The sequence below is a fragment of the Labeo rohita genome, chromosome 24 (assembly GCF_022985175.1).
Source record: "Labeo rohita strain BAU-BD-2019 chromosome 24, IGBB_LRoh.1.0, whole genome shotgun sequence".
NCBI classification, from domain to species: domain Eukaryota; kingdom Metazoa; phylum Chordata; class Actinopteri; order Cypriniformes; family Cyprinidae; genus Labeo; species Labeo rohita.
In genome coordinates this window covers 28,835,077-28,861,664 of record NC_066892.1, presented here as the reverse complement: position 1 = coordinate 28,861,664, position 26,588 = coordinate 28,835,077, and the positions used below count along the sequence as shown (strand labels likewise).

The following is a 26,588-nucleotide window of genomic DNA, read 5'->3' as shown; positions in this document are numbered from 1 at the left end:
TGATCGGTTATCTGACGCTTAGGCCTCCAATCAAACGCTCGTCTATTGTTGATTATTGACATGAATGCAGTTACACAATCGCAGCGATTACGCATCGCTTTATTTCCACCTCCTGCTGAGTGAATTAATAAGGCATTGTTCCCGTTTCTATGAGCTCCAGCTCCGCCGGCCGCGTTCATCTGTCGTCGTAGCGTACGGCTGCCAGCAATGAGAATGAACGCTCGAGCGCGCTCCGCTCTGTTTGTCTTAATATTTTTGTTGCAGATAAAGATCGGCTTCCTCAGGACGCGTATCGCGCTGCTCTCTAAAAATACTCCACTTTGTCCTACATGTTTTTATGCGTAACTTCTAACAAAGGCTAGATGTGACCCTCCGTTTCCTCGAGGTCACTGACACTGACGACCGCTTCAGTTTGTGCTCTCACCTCAAGAAAACACTTCAAAGTTCATCAAGGACACAGTAAATTGATCAAAAGTGACAGTAAATGCATTTATAATGCTACAAAAAAAATTATGTTTCAAATAAATGCTGTTCTTTTGAACTTGTGAATCCTGAAAAATAAAATATATGACAGTTTCCACTAAAATATTGTGCAGCACAGCTGTTTTCAACATTGCTAATAATCATAAATGTTTGTTGAGCAGCAAATCAGCATATCAGAATGATTTCTGAAGGATCATGTGACACTGAAGACTGGAGTAATGATGCTGAAAATTCAGCTGCGCATCACAGAAATAAATTACACTTTAACAGATATTCACATAGAAAACAGCTATTTTAAATTGTAATAATATTTCACATTTTACTGTATTTTTGATCAAATAAATTCTGAAAAGACATCTTTCAAAAACATTTTAAAAACTTTTGAACAGTAGTGTATATATTCAGATTTATATATATATATATATTTTGATTATTATTATTATTTTTTTTAAAGGATAATTACAAAGATTTGTCTGTACATTGAATTAAACATTAACTTTTGAATAAAATAAAATAAAATAAAATAATATAAATATATATATATAACCAAATAATCTTTGCTTTAACTTTGAAAAATAGTAAGTGTTATATGTTATTATTTTAAGCTTTATCTCACAATTACTTTTTATCCTGTGGTGGAATAGGCTTTTATACATAAAATAATAAAATAAAACATGAAATGAAATGAAATAAAATAAAATAATAAGAGTAGAACATTTAGCTAGAAAAATTCACAAATAATTACACAAATAGGGAGGTCATACATTGATTTATACATTCTGAATTAAAATGAGTGAATGGGGAAAAAAATAAATAAATAAAAAATAATAATATCTATTGTAAAACATAATCAAATAATCTTTGCTTTACCTTTGAAAAATCTTTTTTTACAGCAAATTACTTTTGTATTTTTTGAGAGTTAGTGTTATATTCCTCCGTATGAAAGCTTGTTTCTGCCTAATTAAATAATAAGGCAATTATAATTTTATTTCCTTTGGCAACTTTTCATTTTTGCGTAAATGTTTCTCATAATGGTGACTTTATATCTCACAATGTGAATTTATTTACACAAATGCTATTAATAAAATAAATTAAAATAAAATAAGTAGAAATTGTAGCTATAAAATTTCACAAACAATTACAAATAATTGGCAGCTCATATTTTTTTAATAGCAGGTTTTATTTTTGCACTCTGTGGTGGAATAGGCTTTCATACAAAATAAAATAAAATAATAAAATAATGGTTTTCAAACCGTTTTTACCAGTAAGTCTATGTGAAACACCTCACAGATGGCTGAGGTTCAACAATAAGAAACGGCTGGATTTCTGTGAGAGCTTGTGTTTAGTTGGACTTCGCCTCAGGTGATATTATGAAAACAATTGAGAACGAAAATGCCGACCACATCTGAAAACCTCTAAATCGAATCTCTCCAAATCCGTGTAAGCAGAGAAGCTCCACACCTTCGCTGTGAGTCTCGTCATGTGTGGACTCCAGACAGAAGATAAGCCGCTTTATTTCCCCGCCGACCCGACGCTCAGAAGCGAACACGAGTCGTTTGTTGAAGGAGTTCAGCGTCATCTCCATGTGTTTTCAGTCTACCCACAAAGAAATATTATGAAATCATCAGACTTTCAATCGAGCAGTCTTTGTTTAGGAGACCACCCTCCTGCCTCATCCTGAACGGTTTCCTGAGCGTCATCGCGACGGCCTTGAGATCTCCACCTGAGACAACACGAGAAACCAGAACCACCGCTAGACTTCAGATGTGAAACGCTGAAATGTTTTACGAGCCGCGATGATTCGGCACGCCAAGATCTGCATTCTCCGATCGCTCTCGATATCGCAGCTCGGCCTGACCCGATAGAGCTTTTCCAAATATAGCATTACATGTCAACAAGGAAACTTTCAGAGCTTTGATCTCAGACTCTAGACATATTTGTGAACGTCTCTATAAGAAAAAACCCGAACATCTGGTGTCTGTTAGTAATTGGGCTTAACAAAAGTATTTGGATACTCACCAGATAAAAGAAAGTGATGGCCTGCTTAAATACTGTTATTATCTGTCTATGCTTTCTTATACGACTGATTTAGATTCAGGTATTTAGTGATTTAAGGGTGTATGCTCACGATGCTGTAGAAATGTCAACCCAAATCCTCCAAGCACTAAGTCTTTTTGTCAGCATTGTGAGTTTAATGTTTATACATATAAATGATCCTTTTGGAATTGACATTTTTTTGTGGTTTTTACATGCTTAATACACAAATTATATTATTTTAAGCTTTATCTCACAATTACTTTTTACTCTGTGGTGGAATAGGCTTTCATACCTTAAAAATTTAAATAAAATAATACATTTTAGTATAAAATTTGACATTAATTATTATGATTATTATATTTATTTATTGAATGAATTGGTCATTTAATTAAAAAACAGGCGTTGTTTTTTGTGTGTTTTTTTTTTTTTTTTTTTTTTTTACATTCCTAATACACATTTTAGTATAAAATTTGACTTTTTTTAAAAATTTATTATTATTATTATTATTATTATTATTATTTACTGGATGAATTAGTCATTTAATTAAAAAACAGACTTTTTTGTGTTTTTTTTTTTTTTTTTTTACATGCTTAATACGCATTTTAGTACTACCTTTGACTTTTTTTATAATTATTATGATTATTTTTTTTTTTTTTTATTGGAAGAATTGGTCATTTATTTAGAAAACAGACGTTTCTTTGTATTTTTTTTTTTTATTATTATTATTATTATTTTTTTTTTTATTATTATTATTATTATTTATTTATTTATTTATTTATTTATTTATTGGATGAATTTAATTAGAAAACAGGCATTTTTTTGTATGTTTTTACATGCCTAATACACATTTTAGTATAAACTTTTACTTTTTTATAATTATGATTATTATTATTTTTTATTGGATGAATTAATCATTTAATCAGAAAACAAAGATTTTATTGTGTTTTTTTACATGCTTAATACACATTTTAGTATAAAATGTTACTTATTTATTTATTATTATTTTATAATTTATTATCATTATTATTGGATCAATTGGTCATTTAATGACAAAACAAATGTTTTTTTTTTTTTGTTTTTTTTTTGTGTTTTTTCATGCTTAATACACATTTTAGTATAAAATTTGACTTTTTTATAATTTGTTATTATTATTATTTTATTGGATGAAATGAACATTTAATTAAAAACAGACAATTTTCAGTTTTTTACAATCTTAATATACATTTTGGTATAAAATTTGACTTTTTTATAATAATTATTATTATTATTTATCTTATTTAATATTTTAATGGATGAATTAATCATTTAATTAGAAAACAAACACTTTAAATGTCTCTATGTGTCAGTTTTAATCAGTTTAATGCATCTTAAAACACACACACAAAAAAAAAAATCTTAAAACAATTCTGAAATTTCTTTGATCCTCTGCATCTGATAAAAACATCACAATAATCCACAAGTAAATCCATCATTAAGATGTTTTTAACTCAAATACGAGTCCATAATCCATAATAAGGCTTTGTCCAGTGAAAACGTGGTCTGGTCTGAATCAGGAGAGAAATCCGCACAGATCAAGCACCGTTTACAAGCCAAAACAGTCCAAAACATTATTTATTATGGATTATGGACTTTTTAGGTAAAAATGTCTTAATGATGGGTTTGTTTCAGTTTTTGTCTTCTCAAGATGTGAACTGATGGACTGGAGTGGTGTGGATTACTTGTGGATTATTGTGATGTTTTTATCAGCTGTTTGGACTCTCGTTCTGACGGCACCCATTCACTGCAGAGGATCCGTTGGTAAGCAAGTGATGTGTTTCTGGTTTGCTCATTTTCCAGTTTGCCAACGTGATTGAGCTGCCAAGCAATCCGCAACCTAATTACATCAGTAATAATTTGTCAAACCTTGGACAATTGCTTCAGTCTTGGAGGATCAACTGCAAGGCTTGTATTTCACTTGGCAGAGACTCAGTCAGAATTCCCCTGTCTGAATACCTGGAAGTGTCCCTGTAAACAGACGTCTCACTGAAGTACAAACTCTCGCTCTGGAGAGATTCAGTATACTATGAATCACATGATGTTTTGTTTACGCTTTCTGCCGACAAAAAGCTTGAACACAATATAAAAGGTTGCCAACTGTTTTTTTGCGTAAGTGTTCTGCATCAGGGCTTGTGAAATGAGCAGGATCTGGTGATGTTTGTGGTCCCGCAGTGTGTGGTTCACGCCATATGGTTCGAATCTCTGCGCTGATGTGAATGAGGTGTCTGAAACACATGCTCACCAGGTACTACATTTGTCATTTCCTCATTCTGATGACGTGGACCGCTGTTCTGAGCTCAGCTCGGCTTGTCGCGCCTCTGGATTGAATAAAAGACAGAATAACACAAAACAATGCTGTTTCACGTGTGTTTTGTAAATAAGAAGTCATTTGCTTTTATCTAAAGCTACTTATAGTGTGTTACAGTATACTTACAACATGGTTTAAGCCAAATGAAATCAACTGTTTAATATATTTTTGAAGGAGGTTGCCTTTATTAGATCAAACAGGCAGTAAAAATTGTGAAATACTATTATAATTTAAAACAGCTGTTTTCTATGTGAATATCTGTTAAACTGTCATTTATTTCTGTGACCAAATCTGCATTTTCAGCATCATTACTTCAGTCTTCAGTGATCCTTCAGAAATCATTCTAATGTGCTGATTTGCTGCTCAACAAACATTTATGATTATTAGCAATGTTGAAAACAGCTGTGCTGCACAATATTTTTGTGGAAAATGTGAAATATTTCAATTTTCAGGATTTACAGATAAATAGAAAGTTCAAAATCATTTATTTTTTAATTAAATTCTATATAGTAGTCAACATTTGAAGTGGATCAAAACCTTTCATCAAAGTTGTATATATATATTTTTCATTATAAATGTATTTTGATCAGTTTAATGCATCCTTAATGAAAAAAGCAAACAAATTTTAGTCTTTAAAAATAGAGAAAATGTACATATAAAACAATTTTTAACACATAATTTGAAGCTTCCATATTTTATTCCATTTTTTTTTTTTACATTTCTAAAGCTGTTGTGCATGCATACTTTTTTGCCAAAATATTATATATTAAAACATATATGTTTTAGCAAATACCCAGACAGACAGTAAATTATTATAAAGTGCATATTAATCTAATGAAAACAAATGTCTTAAAAAATGTTTCAAAATCAACCTATAAGATAAAATATGAATGACTCAGAAATGCTATTTGGCTGATGTTAGCCAACATTCCCTAGTGAAAATAAATATACTAAACATTTATTTAAAATACATTTATTTCAGGCTAAATGTACAACAAATACATATACACATTATGCACTTAATAAAAATACCCTGTAATTGTATATTTAAAGTCTGCTAAATTAAAAGAACTCATTTTGTAAATAATGCACTTTAATTGTGCGGAAGTAGTGCTGAAGTCCAACTAAAGATGTACTGAAGTATATTTGATTGTGCTAAAGTGGAACTATTGCTTTATACTTTAGGTGCACTTTAAATATTTTCCATTTAAGGATCAATATTATTTGAAGATCATACAGTCCTCATCAGTAGTGACATTAAAACATATTTTAGGCTTAATATTAAGAAATGTGCATTGTGCACAAGTAGTACTTCAAATTAGTTAAATTATACTTTTTATATCTTGAGCGATAGGTGAGTAAATATGTTAATAGACTTGAACTATACTTTGTATAAAATAAATGCATTTTAAATCAAGTACTTTTTTACTAGGGCTTTCTTCCGTAAACCTGCCATTTAGAGACTTTCACATCTTTCCAATCAACAGTTCATAGTTCACTACTTTTAAGGTTCAAACCATCTACCTTTTGATTACCAGCCTTGAGCTTTAACTACTATGCCAGATTATAGATTGAATGATCTCATTACTGTTTTGAACACCTCCTTGTGTTTTTGCAGGTTCATCGTGGGAGAGATCAATACGGCAGTTGGGCTTTGAAAGGTAAGAGATTTTTCTTCTTCTTCTTCAGATGAGAGATCTGGACTCCTCTGTGTGAATGTTGGCAGCACCAAACGCATCGATCGCTTTGCAAAGTGTGTAATGTTTTCTTTGGAGGCTTTGAGCGGCCTGGACGTGCGTCAGACCGATGATCCATCAGAACGCAGCAAGAAACTGAATATTGAATAACAAAATAATGCATTTGAAAACAATATAGGCGATAAAACATGATCAGGGCCGGTCCATCTGTCCCTCCTCACTTAATACATGACAGAACAATGAAAGATACTGGGTCATATTTTTCATAAAAAGAGCATTTGTTAAAATGTGCACTTTAATGTTGCAGTTTATCAAATAAAATGCCAAAATAAGTCTTCGAGGGTTTGGAGCGCTGAAATGACACAAACTGCTATATCAGTTTAGTTTAGGTTAGTCCAATGGCTTAATGCTGACTCTTCCTTTCAGAAAAAGAAGTATGTACTTTAGCATATTTTTAAAAGAGTGCCTATTATGATAATTATACACTTTAAAAGAATATACTTAAGTGCACACTGAATATAATGTTTTTGGACACTAAATTGCATGTTATTTGCAATTAAATTAAAACGTTTTACAGTTTAAATTTATATTAAATTAAAAAAGGTGTGCTTTTTTGACCTACTTAAGTAGGATCTGAATATGTAATTTCAGAATTACTTCTATTGTCTTTTAAATATGGTTAAAACACTGCTCAATGTACTGATAAGTATTTATAGTAAACTAAAATATGCTTTAATGCCATTTCTTTTGAAATTTGTATGTCATGTATATATTTGTAGTTACACTTTGTAATGATGAAGTTGCAATTTAGTACATTTTAAAATATGTGACCCTGGACCACAAAACCAGTCTTAAGTCGCTGGGGTATATCTGTAGCAATAGCCAAAAATACATTGTATGGGTCAAAATTATTGATCTTTCTTTTATGCCAAAAAATTAAGTAAAGATCATGTTTCATGAAAATATTTTGTAAAATTCCTACTGTAAATGTATCAAAACTTAATTTTTAATTAGTAATGTGCATTAGTAAAAGCTTCATTTGGACAACTTTAAAGGTGATTTTCTCAATATTTTGATTTTTTTGCACCCTCAGATTCCATATATTCAAATAGTTGTATTTCGGCCAAAAATTGTCCTATCCTAACAACAGCTTATTTATTCAGCTTTCAGATGATGTATAAAGCTCAGTTTCGAAAAATTGACCCTTATGACTGGGTTTGTGGTCCATCGTCACATATATTAACTTTAAATGTAACATCAAATAACATGTTACAGTTAAAATTATAATCATGTACATGTGTTTCAGTGTGTTAGTCAACACATCGAAATAAGTGTGCTTCTTTAAAGCACAACAAAAATGATTAAAACAATGATTTAAAATGTACTTTAAAGTAAACATTTTCATTTGACTATATTACAAAGTTTACTTATTTCATTAAAATTACATTAACTGTAAGTGCACTTCTTTTTCACAAGGGTTTATAAACACTCACTTGCTGATATTGATATTTTGTAACTGATATAATTGATACTTTGATTTGTAACTTTGATATTTGATACTTTGAACTTCAACAGCTTGATACTTTTGAACATTTAGTGAGTGAAACTTAAAAGCCAGAATGGTTTGTTAAATAAATAAATAAATGGATTAAATTCAGCTTGTGTGATTGATTCAGTCATTAGACGTTGTGGGTGGCATCATTCGTACTAGTCCCTCTTTTCTGTTTCATCTGTCTAATCACATTTGTTAGTTTTCTTTGTAAGTGTCCGGTATCTGTGGGCCGTTTCAGGCGCTCTAGCCCTTGCAGTCCTGTGGCTGTATCGGCGGCGCCTCCGGTTAAAACAGTGGGCGTCTGGGAAGCAGGTGAGCGACGCTGTCGAATGCTAATCAGACAGCAGCGACTGCGCTCGAGAAAGAAAAAAATATGGCGTCATGAGCGCACAGACTCTGGCAGCACTCCACACCACGACGGACTACAAACAAACTAGTGTGCAAAAGGAAAGAGCGTTTGGTTACCGTCTCTCACGCATAAGAGCGTTTCTTCAGCTAGGAGCGCTTTTATTTCCCAGGGGTTGATTTTTATTAAAACGAACAGATTTCCCTTTTCTTTTTATTATATGAAGGTCACAGTAAACTTGGAAAGCTGTTCTGTTGATGTTTGCTTGCACTACTTTTCAAAATCCTGTTATTTATAGATTCTATTGTTTTACTTATGACTCAAACGTTCTGTCTTAAGCAATGAATATTAGTGGAGTCAAATTTCAAGCATTGCATTTTAAAGTCTATTATACTGTAAACAAATAGTGAACAATTTATTTATTTATTTATTTAAATCTATCTAATTTTGTCAAACTATACAAAACGTAAGAACTAATATTTAATTGTATTTTGTTTAATAAGATACTAGCTTAAATACAAACCAATAAATACATGTCATTTTTATCAGTTACTTATATATTAAGTGATTGCATAGCTGATAGTTGAAGAAACACTCATGCATTGATGTGCATGTGCTGTGTGTGGTAACCTGGCTGACTGTTGAATACTTAGATTTACAAACATTGCATGTCACAATTACTGCATTAGTGATTTAGAGTTTTAAGGCTGGCATTTACATTTCATTGGTCCAGTTGGCAGAGGCCAGATCATCACAAATGCTTTGGAGAAGAGCATCTGAATACTGAGTCTGCTCACAACAGCTGGAAGTGGTTAAAACAGGCATGTTAGTGGTGATCTGTGTGATGTTAGTGACAGACAGCTGTAATTTACCTGACTGTAGAGGAAAAGCAGTGTCTGGAAGTCTAGCACAAACCATGTGTGCTGTGAGCCAGATTACATAATAATGCCTTATGCAGCTGCTGTGACGACTGCAATTCAATGGCATGAATGTGTGTACGGCATTACCGTAACAAACCTAACCAAACACTCCCATAGAACGTGATAAAGTCACTCAGAATGCCTTAGCAACTGCATAGCAACACCCTGGTAACCATCTACAACACCCTTGCAACTGTAAAGCAACATACTAAAACAGTGAGAACACTTTAACAACAGCATAGCAACACCTTGACAACCCTCTACAAGACCCTAACAACTGCAAAGTGACAAACTAAAACACTCAACACTTTAGAACACTTTAACAACTGCATAGCAACACCTTGGCAACCATCTACAACACCCTAGCAACTGAACAGCAACATACTAAAATACTCAACAGCAATTTAATGCATTTCAGCAACTGCATAGCAGTTCAGAACATCCAGAACACCCTAACAACTACATTGCAACACAGTAAAACACTCACAACACCAACTGCATAACAACACCTTGGCAACCATTCACAAAACCCTAAGAACTACATAGCAACACATGAAAATTCCCACAACACCTTAGCAACTTCATTACAACCTTGGCAAACCATCCACAACACCCTAACAACTACACAGCAACGTGCTAAAGCACTGAAAACACTTTAGCAACTGCATAGCAACACCCAGGCAACCATCTACAACACTCTAAAAACTAGATGGCAACATGGCAAACTCTCAGAAGACCTTACCAACTGTATAACAACTCCTTGGCAACCATCTACAACACCCTAACAACTGCATAGCAACACACTACAACACTCAACACTTTAGAACACTTTAACAACTGCATAGCAACAGCCTGGTAACCATCTGGAATGCCCTAACAACTACACAGTAACACTGTAAAACTCTCAGAACACCTTACCAACTGTATAGCAACACCTTGGCAACCATACACAATGCCCTAACAAGAACATAGCAACACAGAAAACACTCCACACTTTAGAACACTTTAACAAGTGCAACACCCTAACAACTACGGCGAACTATGGCGACACTCTAAAACTCTCAGAGAACCTTACCAACTGTATAACGACATATTGACAATCATACACAACACCCTAACAACTAAATACCAACAGAGTAAAACGCTCCACACTTTAGAACACTTTAACAAGTACATAGCAACACCCTAACAACTACACAACAACACTCTAAAATACTCAGAACACCTTACCTTACCTTAGCAACACCCTGGCAACCATCTACAACACCCTAACAACTACATAGCAACACACTAAAACACTCAGAACAACTTGCAACTGTATAGCAACACCTTGGCAACCATCTACAACACCCTAGCAACTGAACAGCAACATACTAAAATACTCAACAGCAATTTAATGCATTTCAGCAACTGCATAGCAGTTCAGAACATCCAGAACACCCTAACAACTACATTGCAACACAGTAAAACACTCACAACACCAACTGCATAACAACACCTTGGCAACCATTCACAAAACCCTAAGAACTACATAGCAACACATGAAAATTCCCACAACACCTTAGCAACTTCATTACAACCTTGGCAAACCATCCACAACACCCTAACAACTACACAGCAACGTGCTAAAGCACTGAAAACACTTTAGCAACTGCATAGCAACACCCAGGCAACCATCTACAACACTCTAAAAACTAGATGGCAACATGGCAAACTCTCAGAAGACCTTACCAACTGTATAACAACTCCTTGGCAACCATCTACAACACCCTAACAACTGCATAGCAACACACTACAACACTCAACACTTTAGAACACTTTAACAACTGCATAGCAACAGCCTGGTAACCATCTGGAATGCCCTAACAACTACACAGTAACACTGTAAAACTCTCAGAACACCTTACCAACTGTATAGCAACACCTTGGCAACCATACACAATGCCCTAACAAGAACATAGCAACACAGAAAACACTCCACACTTTAGAACACTTTAACAAGTGCAACACCCTAACAACTACGGCGAACTATGGCGACACTCTAAAACTCTCAGAGAACCTTACCAACTGTATAACGACATATTGACAATCATACACAACACCCTAACAACTAAATACCAACAGAGTAAAACACTCCACACTTTAGAACACTTTAACAAGTACATAGCAACACCCTAACAACTACACAACAACACTCTAAAATACTCAGAACACCTTACCTTACCTTAGCAACACCCTGGCAACCATCTACAACACCCTAACAACTACATAGCAACACACTAAAACACTCAGAACAACTTGCAACTGTATAGCAACACCTTGGCAACAACCCACAACACACTAACAACTAAATAGAAACACACTACAACACTCAACACTTTAGAACACTTTAACAAGTGCATAGCAACACCCTACTAACTACACAACAATACTCAGAACACCTTACCAACTGTATAGCAACACCTTGGCAACCATAAACAACACCCTAACAACTACATAGCACCAGACTAAAACACTTCACACTTTAGAACACTTTAACAAGTACAAAGCAACACCCTAACAACTACATAGCAACACTCTAAAACTCTCAGAGCACCTTACCAACTGTATAACAACACCTTGACAATCATACACAACACACTAATAACTACATAGCAACAGAGTAAAACACTCCACACTTTAGAACACTTCAACAAGTACCTAGCAACACCCTAACAACTACACAACAACAACATTCTAAAATACTCAGAACACCTTACCAACTGTATAGCAACACCTTGGCAACCATAAACAACAGCCTAACAACTACATAGCACCAGACTAAAACACTTCACACTTTAGAACACTTTAACAAGTACAAGGCAACACCCTATCAACTACACAACAACACCCTAACAACTACATAGCACCACCTTAGCAACCATTCACAACACCCTGTCATCATCACTGCAGGGTTTTGCATAGTTAAGCATCACTCAGATTGTCTTCAGAGCTCCAGATTTTTAAATCCTGGGAATCTCAAAAGGAAAATTTCAACTGGGCTCCCATAGAATATACTGTCTGGTACAATAAAATGTTGGAACGTAATGAATATGAACAAAGTGTATGTAATACAGAAAGGTATGTAGAGCACGCTACTGTAAAAAAAGCTGATGTTGGCTCGGAGCGTAAGGAATGTCGTGTGGAGCGGGAATAGCATGACAGGTTAATCAGATTCATGTGCTCTCAAGCTTTGTTTGCTTTATCATATCAACATTTCATTTCTTCTGCGAAACTCTGTGCAGTATTGTCCAAACTTTATCAGTTTCCTTCGATTTTAACTGACGAGTTTACAAGCAGGTTTTCCAACCCAAACAAGCTTGTGTTTAGTCTACTGTCTGTCAAGAAACACTCACAAATTACGGTTGCAACAACCATTTACATTTCTCAATGTCTGATCTTTTCCATCATTTACCAATATAGGTGATTGTTCATGTGACGTTCACCGATATACCATATCTCACCACACTTCCCACATAACTTCCTCTGGTAATTTGTCACTAATGGGGCCAACGAGCCGTGAAATGTGCGAGCTCGTGTCAAAATAATCCTTTGCGTGTTTTCTATTTAAATTGGACTCGCGCGGCATAAATCAGACGTGTTTTTCTTGAATCCGCGATTAAGCCCGACCATTAAAACACAAGGGAGATCGAAACAGGCGCTTCATTATGAGCGTCGCCACACGAAGCCTGAATCGCGCCACTGTGCCACGTGTTGCTCTTGGACAGAAGAAAGCCAAAGCGTCTTTGGATGCGACCCTCCCAGCATGCACTGCTCCACGCTTGGGCCCGCTGTTATTTTCTGTACAAATAATTAGGGTGTAATTGTGAGGTTTGTGGGGTCTATTAGGAAGACGAATGAGTCGGTTTTGGTTATCAGAGAAGGCGATGCTTTAACTGTCTTGTGGACTAACCTCGCTTGACTTTAGAGTACAACAACAAGTCATTTATAGAAACAAACTAGCATGACTCAGTGGAGAATGAAGTGTACATATGATTCATGGCTTCCACTCCACTTTCGGTCCTTTCCAAGCCGTTCTGTCCACAGCGGATTTGGCTTCTCGTCGAGTCGCTCGGCAAACAGAAAGGTTCAGTGATTCAGCCTCACTGCCTCCATTGTGTTTGAAACGGGACAAAACAGTCATCTTCAGCTGAACTACAGCGTTTGGGTGGTGCTCTGTTAACCCTGTTCGTGGGTTATTGTCCTGATTCAGATGAACGGCATGTGAAAACCGTCTAAGCAAGGCAGTAATTTTCAGAAAGGTGTTCTGACAAATGAGAGATCAGAAGTTGGTCAAAAATAATTCGCAGTACAATTTATAGAAGTTGTGTGTGACTAGTTTGCTGCAATCTGACACATATGAAGTCTATATAAGGTTGGTTTCAATATTACTTATTTACTTACTTGAATAGTAGTTTTCAAATAGTTGCACTACCATTTAAAGGCTTTGGGTTGGTAAGACAAGTCTCGTCTGCTCACCAAAGCTGCTTTTATTTGATCAAACACAGAAAAATTGTGAAATATTATTAGAATTTAAAATAGCTATTTTCTGTGTGAATATATAGTAAATTGTAATTTATTCCTGTGATGTGCAGCTGAATTTTCAGCATCATTACTCCAGTCTTCAGTGTCACATGATCCTTCAGAAATCATTCTAATATGCTGATTTGCTGCTTAAGAAATATAATATGCACAATATTTTTGTGGAAACTGTTCTACATTTTATTTTTAAGAATTCACAGACGAAATGAAAGTTCAAAAGAACAGCATTTATTTGAAATAGAAATCTTTTGTAACATTAGAAATGTCTTTTAGTGTCGCTTTGTATCAATTTAATGAATCCCTGCTTAATAAAAGCATTAATTTCATTTAAGAACGGCCATGACCCTAGGCTTAAATTTAACGACTCATGAACATTAGTTTATGTTCTGTAATTTGCTTAGAAAAATAGACAAATCAGCGTCTGCAGGCTTTAACCATTACATTGCTTCTTTCAATATGCAAAACATCATTAATCTCAATTAATTTGCATCTGGAAAATGCTCTGAAAACAACACGTCAGCTAAAGTCTAGATCTGGAGAAATTAAGTAGATAAATCACAACCTTTGAAATTGACACATTACAAATTATATTTTTATTTCTAATAGCAAAATTTCTTTTTGGTTTCCTAAATATATAAAACCCAGTGTGAGAGAAAATTCTGTTTACACTCTCTCTTTCTATTTAACAAGAAGCATCAATAAGAACAAACTACTGTACTGACATGCTGACATCTAAATCTTGTGTGCATGGACTTTTTTGATGGTCTGAAGTGTTACACAACAGCCTCAGTGCTACTGCAGCAAATACTGTAACTGTTTTGTCTTCCATCATGCATCACACAAGGCCTTGTTGCTGCACATAGCTGTCCTACACTGCTGAAAAGCTTTTGTAAGTCTGATGACAGACGTTTCCCATTACGGATCTTACTGAGAGATGAGATTGGATTACTTAACAAGCAGATGGCCTGCTGGACCTTTGAAATGCGTTTAGTTGAGTTAATTCAGCACAATGCTAAAGATCCTTCAATGTGAAAACCTGTCACGATGCTTCCGATCCCTGTCTTTTGCAGTGTTTTCAGTGCCACCAGGATGGCAATGGAGTCTCTGCAAAACAGATTATGAAGTTAAAAATGCAGATATGTATAAGGATGTTTCTATATAGGTCAGTCTACATTTCATGTCCACTGTTGATAATTATACAGTTGTCCTAACATTTCTAAGAAATATCTTATTTTACATTAAGAGAACATAATCTCTCACAAATATTTTGTGGACTGTGTTTTTCAGCATGCTTAAAATTGCCTTCCTTTAAATGTTTCTTAAATTACAGTTTTTGCAGTGTGTACTTTGCATATAGTGAGTATAAAATAATGAATGAAAATGGCAACATTCTATATAAAATCCAGAGTTTAAATACAATACAATTTTCTTTTCAAATAAGAAAAGAATAAATTTTACTCACGTCCACAAAAATTCTGTCCTGTTGATGTCCAGTGACCTGTTGTCAAACAGTATATTAATTGTTAAATACAGTGTTTAATTTGGTGTTTACTGATTAATCTTGGCAACTAGCGGAAAAGCTGAATACTGCGTAAAATATATAAACTGAAACCAATAGTTTTATTATTTTTACACAAAAATATAATTTATTCCTTTAATTCCTCATATCATTCTTATATGCCGATTTATTATAGTTGTGCTAATAACAGTTATGCTGCTTACATTTTTTTAAAGACTTACGCTACCGTTCAAAAGTTTGGGGTCAGTAAGACTTGTAATAGTCTTTAAAGAAGTCTCTTATGCTCATCAAGGCTGCATTTATTTGATTAAAAATATAGAAAAAAAACAGTAATATTGCAAAATGTTTTTACAATATAAAATAATGTTTTTTATTTTAACATACTTTAAAATAGAATTTATTCCTGTGATGAAAAGCTGAATTTTTATCAGCTGTTACTCCAGTCTTAAGTGTCACATGATCCTTCAGAAATCATTCTAATATGCGGATTTATTATTACAATGATCAATGTTGGATAATATCAACAGTTGTGCTGCCAAATATTTTTTGGAACCTGTGATTTTTTTTTTTTTTTTTTTTTTTTTTTTTTCAGGATTCTTTCATGAATAACAAGTTTAAAAAGTACAGTGTTTATTCAAAATATAAATATTTTATAACAATGTAAATTATTTATTATTAACTTTTCATAAACTTTTGATTATTAACTTAGTACATCCTTGGTGAATAAAAGTATTAATGTCTTTAAAAAAAAAAAAAAAAAAAAAAAGAAACAATAAAAATGTACTGACCCCAAACTTTTGAACGGTTGTGTATATTGTTAGAAAAGATTTCTATTTTGAATAAATGTTTTTTTTTCCAAAATAGAAATCAATAATAAGTCTTTACTCTCACTTTTTATCAATTTAACACATTCTTGCTGAATAAAATATTGAATATTAAGATTTGAATTTTCTTTCAAAAAAGAAAGAAAAAATTTTACTAACCCCAAACTTTTGAACGGCGGTGTATATTGTTACAAAAGACTTGTATTTTAAATAGATTCTGTTCTTTTTACAAAAAAAATATTAGGCAGCAGAACTTTTTCCAACAGGATATCTGAAGGATCATGTGACACTAAAGGCTAGAGTAATGGCTGATTAAAAATGTAGCTTTGCATCACAGAAATAAATTATATTTTAAAGTATATTCAATTTGAAAAAACTGCAATAATATTTTTTTACAGTTCTATTTTTTTTCTGTATTTTTGATCAATAAATGTAGCCTTGATGAGCATAAGAAATCTCTTTAAAAAACATCAAAATCTTACTGATGCCAAACTTTTGAACAGGATTGTGTACAGTCACTATATAGAGAGAGTTAGATTTATGCTTAAAAAAAAACAAAAACAAAACAAAAACATAAATTCAAGGTATTCAGGAATAGTTTTGAATATAGGTATTCAAGATATTTCACATTCAAGAAATTTAATAGTCATAAAAAAAGTTTTGTTTCATATTATATACTGTTTTGCTACTTAAATGTGACCTTGGACCACAAACCCAGTCTTAAGTAGCACGAATATATTTGTAGCAACAGCCAACAATACATTGTATGTGTCAAAATTATTGATTTTTCTTTTATGCCAAAAAGTAAAGATCATGTTCCATGAAGATATTTTGTAAATTTTCTACTGTAAATATATCAAAACTTAATTTTTGTTTAGTAATGTGCATTGCTAAGAACTTCATTTGGACAACTTTAAAGGAGATTTTCTCAATATTTAGATTTTTGGCACCCTCAGATTCCAGATTTTCAGATAGTTGTTTCTCAGTCAAATATTGTCCTATCGGAACAAACCATACATCAATGGAAAGACTATTATTCGGTTTGCAGATGATGTGTAAGTCTGAATTTCAAAAAATTGACCCTTATGACTAATTTTGTGGTCCAAGGTCACAAATATGTTTTGATTGATTTAAATTTACTTAAGATGTGTTAAGCGTTGCAGTTCACCCCAAAAGTGTTTATTTGGGGTTAAGGTCTGGGCTTTTTGCAGTAGAGTGAAGTTCTTCACCAGACTCAGTAAAACATTTAAGGACTTCGCTTTCTTCAAAGGGTCACTGTTGTGCTGAAACACAAAAATATCTCGCTCTCCAAACCACAGCAACAACTCTGAAATCCCAGAATTCTGTAATTGAATACTGTCGCATTAAGTTTTGCTTCACTGGAATTACTTATGCATTGATTATTTACAAAGGCATTTTGTCTTGTCCATCTTGTCTTTTTTTTCTCAGAATTTGCCTCGGCACTGTCAAAGCTTACAAAAAATGTTCTGGATAATGACGCAGTTTAATTTTTTCATAATCCAGTGAACAAAAGAGTTTTGTTTCTTGACGTTTACAGCCCTGTCCTTTGAAATCCATGTCTTACTGCAGTTTAATTTTATGGCAATATTTGTGCACGCCATTCGCCATATCTAATGAATCAGAAAGATGTTGTGCTCTGGCAGGCGGGTTGGGTTTGTTTTCTAAAGGCTTCTTTGCTCGAGTTTGTTTGGACGGTTTCTCGTTTGCTGCTCTGGAAGCAGCTGATCTCTGCTCCATTTCACTGGTATTTAAGCATTGGAGTTGTGCCGCTCACCCGGGGAAGGTGAAGGTAACGTCTAGCATTTGGCTCCGCTCGGCTCTCCGAGATCCGCCGACTCCTGCTGAGACACCTGGTGAAACGCCAGCCAGCGTCAGCCCACATTCCTGCTCTGTGTTCGACGGCGCTCATTAAAACAAAACTCTATCTTCACCCTAACCTCACCGCCGGCCCGTGCGTATCGACGTCTCGGTTTATTCTTGAATCTAATTCAGTCGCTTAATTGCTCATTCAGTGTCCAGCAGTGAAAGTAGAAGGTTTGCTTTTACTGTGGAGTTCAGTGGTTCCCATAATTCATCGCTTTTACCCAAATCAGTGCCATCTGTGGCCCTCCTCCTTTGTCTTTAGTTGCGTCTGCTCACGGTTTTTCTTTTTATGAGCTCGCCGAGATGAAAGGCTTCTCTGAGCAATACTGTAAACTGTTTAGATACAGCGGACGTCATTACGAAGTGCATCTGCGCCCTGAGCCAATCGCAGCGCTCACACTTGGGCCGTTTTCAGCGCGTTAACCATTACCTCTGCCACTTATTACGGTTTATGAAGCAAATATCGTACACTTCAAAGCCATTGCAACGAGGCTAGTCAGGGAAGCTGTGCTTTGAACGCAGGGGTTTTGCCCTGAGTCTACCCAAACATTTACTCACCGTGTTAGGCAGTCGACAACAAGGCAAATGTAGCTTTTCCAGCTGACAATTTCACCAGTACTAGATAAATATTCTCCCTTTATCTCCGAAGACTGTATTTAAGAGCAAGCAGAGTGAATAATAATAATTATTATTATTATTATTATAATTATTACTCTTGTTGTTGTTTTTTATTGAAGTGGAGTTTCAGTAAAGCAGCAAGTGACTGCTTTTATGAGTGAGTCATTGAATCATTGATTCACATGATTTGTTCAAAATACTGATTCATTCAAGAAACAAACACCTCGTCTGTGTTGCTTGGAGTCGCGACGGTAATTTATATTACATAATTATAATAAATCGTATCAAATGGTTGTTGTTGGCAGTATGAAATTGGACAAAATACCTGAAAATACTGTGAGTAAAAAGTAAGTTACTCAATTTACTCGACTTGATATCCTTCAAGTTCTTATCATAAGAAGAATCAGTCAGTAATATTATTTTTTTTAAACCCTACATACACAAAACTTACTTTATTGCACGACGGACATAAGTGAAACCGCTTTTGAATTTATCAGACTCTTTTTGAATGATTAATTAAAAGAGCGATACACAAGTTATTTGCTTGTGGATCTTTCTAACGCGGTAAGTTTATGATTGAGTGTGTTTGTTTATTGTGTACAGCTCGATAAAAAGTTCTTAATATTACATTGGTATACGGTGTTTTATGTTATAACATTCGATGCGAACTGGAAATTCTCATTTAAATATCAGATAAAATATGGTTTATTTTGCTCTGGCGATGTTCATTCAGATTATAGTGATTGACGTGACGTTACACTGACTAAAATCGAAAGTATGTACAAGAATTAGCAGTATTATACTGCGTTACAATAAAATACACCCTTACGAAAATTAACCATGGTTTTATTATAGTATAAGTGTTGTAACCATATATTTTGGTGTAATGATTACCATTTGTAACCACAGTTTTACAAACACCATAGTTAAACTATAGTTAGCATAGCAAAACCGTGGTTTATTTTCGTAAGGGCAACGCTAGGCAGGATTTTATTTTGAAATCAGTGCAGTCTGGCTTATTTTATTCTGCAAACCAACAAAAACAGAAATATATCCAGGCTGTTCTACATCTGTGACCATAGACCAAAAAACCAGTTGTAAGGGTCAGTTTTTTGAAATTGATATATGTGCATCATCTATTTTTTTTTCTGAACTATACAACATCAAAGCTGAATAAATAAGCTTTCAACTGATGCATGGTTTGTTAGGATAGAACAATATTTGGCCGAGATCTGGAACCTGAGGGTGCAAAAAAATCAAAATATTGAGAAATTTGCCTTTAGGTTGTCCAAATGAAGTTCTTAGCCATGCATATTACTAATCAAAAATAAGTTTTGATATATTTACAGTAAGAAATTTACAAAATATCTTAATGGAACATGATCTTTACTTGATATCCTAATGATTTTTGACATAAGAGAAAAATTGATCATTTTGACCCATACAATGTATTGTTGGCTATTGCTACAAATATATCCAAGTTCTTTAGGAAGTAATCTGTTCTGCTTAAAAATATGACCTATTATTATGATTTAGTGTTACCTCTTTAGGAAGCTTGTTTATTAACTAGCAGTACACTGTGATATAATGTTCAAATACACAAACATTTGTTGTTGTTGTTTTAATAATCAAGTAGCACTTCTGTTATACTATACATTTCAGCAAGTTGTGTTTTCAGAATTCGCCATATTATTTTTCCAAACCTCTGTGCATGTATTTTGCAATATATCAATTTTTTTTAAATTTTTTTGAAGTGATCGTCCTCTGTGAGTCTGATCGGACGCAGCTGAAGCAGCTCTCTAACAGCTTATAAAAGCACTGGGATCCTAAAGTTGCACAAACGTCTGCTGCGTAAACCTTTAAAGATCTGAAAACGAGCGTCTTTACAGCCGACAAGTGTCGTTATGGACGTGCGAGTATGAAACAAGCTGCGTTTCAGTTTTCAGCAGGGAGACGGGCCGCTCTCTGAAGTGATGTTGTCCTGAGGCTTGAATGGGCTGGTTTCATGAAAAACCTCTCCGGGTCGGGCTCTCGGCTCGGGCCGAGCGCGGAAATGAGATCCAGACGGGCCAGCGCTGTGAGCGAGGATACTGGGAGTCGCAGGCTTTTATTGTAGAACAGAGTGTTTTTGTGTGATTTTAACAGCCATTGTTGCACTAAGAGCACTCGTAAAAACTCATTTCATCTTAAATGTTAGGATACACAGTTCTAATGTACTCTTACTGTGTGTCATTTATGTATATATTTTTTGATGTTAAAATATTTTCTCCTATCCCAGTTTAATATGCAGAGACAACTGTAAGTAAACCATGACTTCCCAAAGAGTGTAAACACTGAGGCTCTGTGGCGCTATCAAAACACTGCTCTGTTTTTTGAGCGGTCCGACATGTCAACTTCTGGCTCAAGCAGCGGTGCAAGTCGAGGATGGGACTGCAGGATTGTCTGAGGATTGGAGAACAGGGTGTAAGGAGTGATACTGTATCAGATGTTGATTTGCACTTGTGTTTGTGTCGCTGCAGTGTCCGAGGTGCAGACGCCGGGAACGGGATCCGAGTGTTCATCCCTGACATCGGCATGTTCGTGGTCAGTTTGGTCACGTGGCTCCTGTGCCGCAGTCTGGAGAAGCCGCCGCTGAAGGACGTGTCACAGCACAACAGCGACTTTGAGGTGGACAATCAGGTGAGAAAACACATTCTTCAGTTTTTTAGTCTGAGTTTAGATGCCAAGACTGAGTGATATGGCCAAAAATATTCTTACAATATCATTCAATCTCAGTATTTCTCACAATATTCATTACATACCATTAATACAGAATGAAATGCTTTCCACGTGTTTGTTAGACCTCAAGAAACAATAAAAATGTAAGTTTGTTGACAAGTAAACTCTACAGACTGTTACATTTTAATTTTGGCTCGGACAAATATGTTTGTTTTTTCACCAAACAATGATTCTGTATAAATTCATCATCAAAAATTGTGTCTGAAATGAAACATTCATCTTTAAAATGTAATCAAAAGAAAACATAACAATTAATTTACAAAAAAATGAAAGAAAGAAAGAAAGAAAGAAAGAAAGAAAGAAAGAAAAACACGTAAAACAACAAAAAAATGAAAACCAAAAAATAATGGATGAAAAAAAAATGTTTTGGTTATATATTACTTAAAATACAAATAAAATATTACAAATGGATTCCACATGTTTATTAGACTACTAAAATGAATTTAAGTTGTTTGTTTAAACTCTAGATACTAAGCTATCTATTTATTTAGGCCTAGTTAAATCCTTTTTTTCAGACTTTGTTGTATGATTTAATGCAAATTCATCATCAAAAAAATTTACCTTTTTGGGATGAGTTTTTTTTTTATTTATCCATTCATCCATTCATTCATTCATGCATTTGTTTATCTTTTAATTTAGGCCCAATGATTTTATTTTATTTTATTTCCCAAAGTCTGTGTTTTCAGTTTTATTTTATCTGGATTATGTGTTTAAGTGAAATAAAAGAATAAAAAGGTAACTTAATTAAACAAATAGGGTGCTGCACAACATAACTTGTATATTATACAAATTAAAATATTGCTGAAGAAATATTTTAATTTGTAGTATATTCCTTGGAAAAATAATAAAATTAACATAAAAAAAAAACAACAACTTGTACTTACTCACTACCAGTCAAAAGTTTTTTAACAGTGTGAACTGATCCAAAGTGCAGCAAACAGTAAAACTGTGAAATATTTTTTACTAAAATAACTGTTTTCTATTTTAATATATTTTAAAATGTAATTAATTCTTGTGATTTCAAAGCTGAATTGTTAGCATAATTACTCCAGTTACATGGTCCTTCAGAAATCATTCTAATATTCTAATTTGCTGCTCAAAAACATTTATTATTATTATTCTTGTTGTTGTTATTATTATTATTATTATTATTATTATTATTATGTAGAAAACAGCTTAGTAGATTTTGTAGTTTTGTAACATCATAAATGTCTTTATCATGATGCATCCTTGCTAATCTCCAAGCTTTTAAATTGTATAGTGTGTAATGTTACAAAAGCTTTTTATTTCAGATAAATGCTGTCTTCAGATCTTTCTATTCATCAAAGAATCCTGAAACAAAAAGTTACTCGGCTGTTTTAAATATTGTTAATAATAATGATAATAATAAAATGTTTGTTGAGCAGCAAGTCAGCATATTAGAATGATTTCTGAAGGATCATGTGACACTGAAGACTGGAGTCATGATGCTGAAAATTCAGCTTTGATCACAGGAATAAATGACATTTTAAAATATATTCAAATAGAAACCAGTTATTTTAAATACTAAAAATATTTCAGAATTGTATTGTTTTTGCTGTACTTTGGATCAAATAAATGCAGGCTTGAGCAGAAGGGCTTCTTTAAAAATCTTACTGTTCAAAAACTTTTGACTGGTATTGTGTGTTTAAATGGATATTTTTCCAAATATCAATTTATCACTCAGCCCAACCTGACACATGAATTTCATTGATATAGAGTTGTGTCTCATCTCACACTCGTATCGCTCATTGTTTGGCTCTGTCATTCTCGCACCACATAACTTTCATTGAGCAAACACAGAGCCAGCATCTTAAAGTCCGTCTCTTCCCTCACCGCGGGAGACTTTTTCGCTTCCAGCTGAACCCGAAGGCCGTTTTGGCTATAAATTACAAAGCGGCTCTGTGGAGGAAAATCCTGGAAACACATCACTATCTGGATGAACACCAATCGTGCAAGTGCAGTTTCTCCACAGGCTGTCATTGTTTCCCTTGTGCTAGATTATCAGGCAATCAGACCTGATCAACTCACATATGATGAAGAACACAGCGCAATTAGATAACCAACGATGCTGACATTGCTGAAATATTCACTTGTTTAACAAAGAGCCTTTATTTAAATGTCATTCTCTGATAGATATGACAGGCTGAAACATACATAAATGTGTATTTAAGTCAGCGAGCACCCTTTGTGTCAATAAGTCAACTGTCTGCACAAATAAACTAGTGGAGATTCATGTGGCGTAATTCACTTTCAAGAGATCGCTTTCTCACTTACTGCATCTAAAAATACACAGAATCGTTTAAACATAATGTGTGCGAGCAGTTAATTGATCTAGAAAGAATAAAAATATTTTAGTGTATTGATTTCCACTAAGTGCTTGCTTTGAATTTGATCTTCCGCCATAAAAGATCCTGCAGTTCCTATGAAAACATACGTTGAGCGGATGGAGATGTTTTTTCCAAAGATGTGATTATGTAATTTGTGCATATAGACAATAAGAAAGAGATGCATAGCTAAACACTGGCTAAAATTGCTTTGGAAAAACTAATGAAAGCAGAAATAATCAGAATCCAGCTGGTTTGAGAAGCTACTGTAAAAAAGCACTTACTGTAGCAAAGAATTTTACATGTTCATAATTGAAAATATACTGTATCTTATACTGTATTTTATGCTGCACAATGGTATATGTCATATTTCATGTGTGAGTGATTAGACAAGACATTTGTAATATGTGATAGTTTTACCTAAAAACGTTTTATCACCCCAGTGGAAGAAGCTGAAGCCTGAACATTTAAAACAAAAGGAATAGGAGGCATTACTTCGGATTGCTTACAAAAACTAAATGCAATACAGAAGTACAAAAAGCCACGCACAAAATCATCCTTATGGAATTGAAATGTGCTGGATTTTATGGAAAGATCAGGTGGTATTTGGGCCGAACATCACGCCAGCGCTGGCTCACGTATGTCACATAGAGACATTTGTTTTGTAGACATTGTTCTGGTTAATCTCTTTCTGCCTCAAACTGACATCTTTGCTTCTTCATGCAACACGGCTAGAAAGCGGTTTATTTTTGATGGCTCCTCTCAGCTTTCTTTGCAATCAGTCCAGTGTTTATTCAGGTAAACGTCCTGTTTGATGTGAGGTCTGAAGTTCGGGCAGCCGCACAGAGGCCGCATAGACTGTGTCACGTAGCGAATGATGTGTCTTCTAATTAGAAGAATGTTTGTGTAGAGCTGCTTGACCGGAGGTGTGCTATTTGTAGGCTACTTTTCTTCACCGGAGTTCCAGATATTTTCCAAAATATAAGTAAAGTTTTAATAATTTATAATGTGCTGCAGCTTATATTTCAAGGAATAGTTCAGGCAAAATGAAAACAAACAAACAAAAAAAAAAACACTTGCTCACCAAGGGATCCTCTGCAGTGAATGGGTGCCGTCAGAATAAGAGTCCAAACAGCTGATAAAAACATCACAATAATCCACAAGTAATCCACAACACTCCAGTCCATCAGTTCACATCTTGAGAAGACAAAAGCTGAAACAAATCCAATCAGGAGAGAAATCTGCACAGATCGATTGATTATTTTAGGAGTATGAATTAAGATTTGAGTTAAAACATTTTAAGCTTTTGGCTTCACAAGATGTTAACTGATGGACTGGAGTGGCGTGGATTACTTGTGGACTATTGTGATGTTATTATCAGTTTGGACTCTCATTCTGACGGCACCCATTCACTGCAAGCTTCATTTTCGGGTAAACTACTCTTTAAGGTCATCTTAACATCTTGTGAAGCCAAAAGCTGAAAGAAATCCATCATTAAAAGGTTTTTAACTCAAATCTTAGTCCATACTCCTAAAATAATCAATTGATCTGTGCAGATTTCTCTCCTGATTCAGACCAGACCACTTTTTCACTGGAGAAAGCGTTATTGGATTACGGACTCGTATTTGAGTTAAAAACGTCAAGATGTTAACTGATGGACTGGAGTGGTGTGGATTACTTGTGACTACTGTGATGTTTTTATCAGCTGTTTGGACTCAGTGAATGGGTGCTGACGGCACCCATTCACTGCAGAAAATCCACTGGTGAGCAAGTGATGGAATGACACATTTCTACAAATCTGATGAAGAAACAAACTCATCCTAATCTTGGACGGCCTGAGGATGAGCACATTTTTAGCACATTTAAGCACAGCCTTTAACTGATTGCTGATTATTATTATAGCACACTTTACATGCTGAAAGTCCAGATATGGAACTGTGGTCTGTCAAATGTAAGTATGATTTGTTTTGAATATAATGTTTAACGACTTGGGTCTGTATAATCAAGCATACAAGCTACTGAGTCTGGCATTGCATAAACCAGATGCATACAACATTAATCATCGGTTGAATATTTGCTTTGTCACTGGACGTTCAGTACCCATATGTTTCTTAATCACTCATTTCTTAATACCATTAACAATGCATTCGCATTCCAACACGTGTGTGTGTGTGTGTGTGTTCGGGAGGTTCACATCTGGAATACATTTGCTGGTGTTGTTTTTTCGGTGGCGGTGCTAAAGTTACCAACCCCCAGCCTTGCCTTTTTTTCTTCTCGCTGATTATTTTTCTTTATATTTTACTCTCTCTCTCTGATCCTTATTCTCTCACAAGTTTAACTCTGTTCTGAATAGGTGACGTGCTGTATAGGTGCTGTGTTGATGTTTGAATAGGCGTTGTTGGTCGATGGTTGGGTGGGTTGGTTTGCTGGTAGTTTGAGGGTGGTAAACTGTTGGAATGCTTTCCCACATGCTCAGACCTTTATGGATCGTGACAGGCAGATAATTAAGACCACACTGTAAGTGTTTAAAGGTGTGCGAATGAAGTCAAGTTGTTTTAATATTATTATTCTTATTACAGAAACCAAGAAAAACAACGAGCAGTAGCTAGTTCCAAGAAAAACAGACCAGCATGTAAATAAGACAGTAACAGCTGAGCATA

General features: G+C 34.4%; 1 protein-coding gene across 4 annotated transcripts in view; it reads left to right on the top strand.

Annotated features, from left to right (window-relative positions):
- The window catches only part of LOC127155691 (piezo-type mechanosensitive ion channel component 2), a 154,343-nt gene that overhangs the window by 57,759 nt on the left and 69,996 nt on the right, over positions 1-26,588 (top strand). For all 4 annotated transcript variants that reach the window (XM_051098089.1, XM_051098088.1, XM_051098087.1 and 1 more), the window contains exons 4-5: positions 6,483-6,525; positions 21,325-21,484. In XM_051098089.1, the coding sequence (XP_050954046.1) occupies positions 6,483-6,525; positions 21,325-21,484 (203 nt within the window). The remainder of the gene's footprint in view (positions 1-6,482; positions 6,526-21,324; positions 21,485-26,588) is intronic.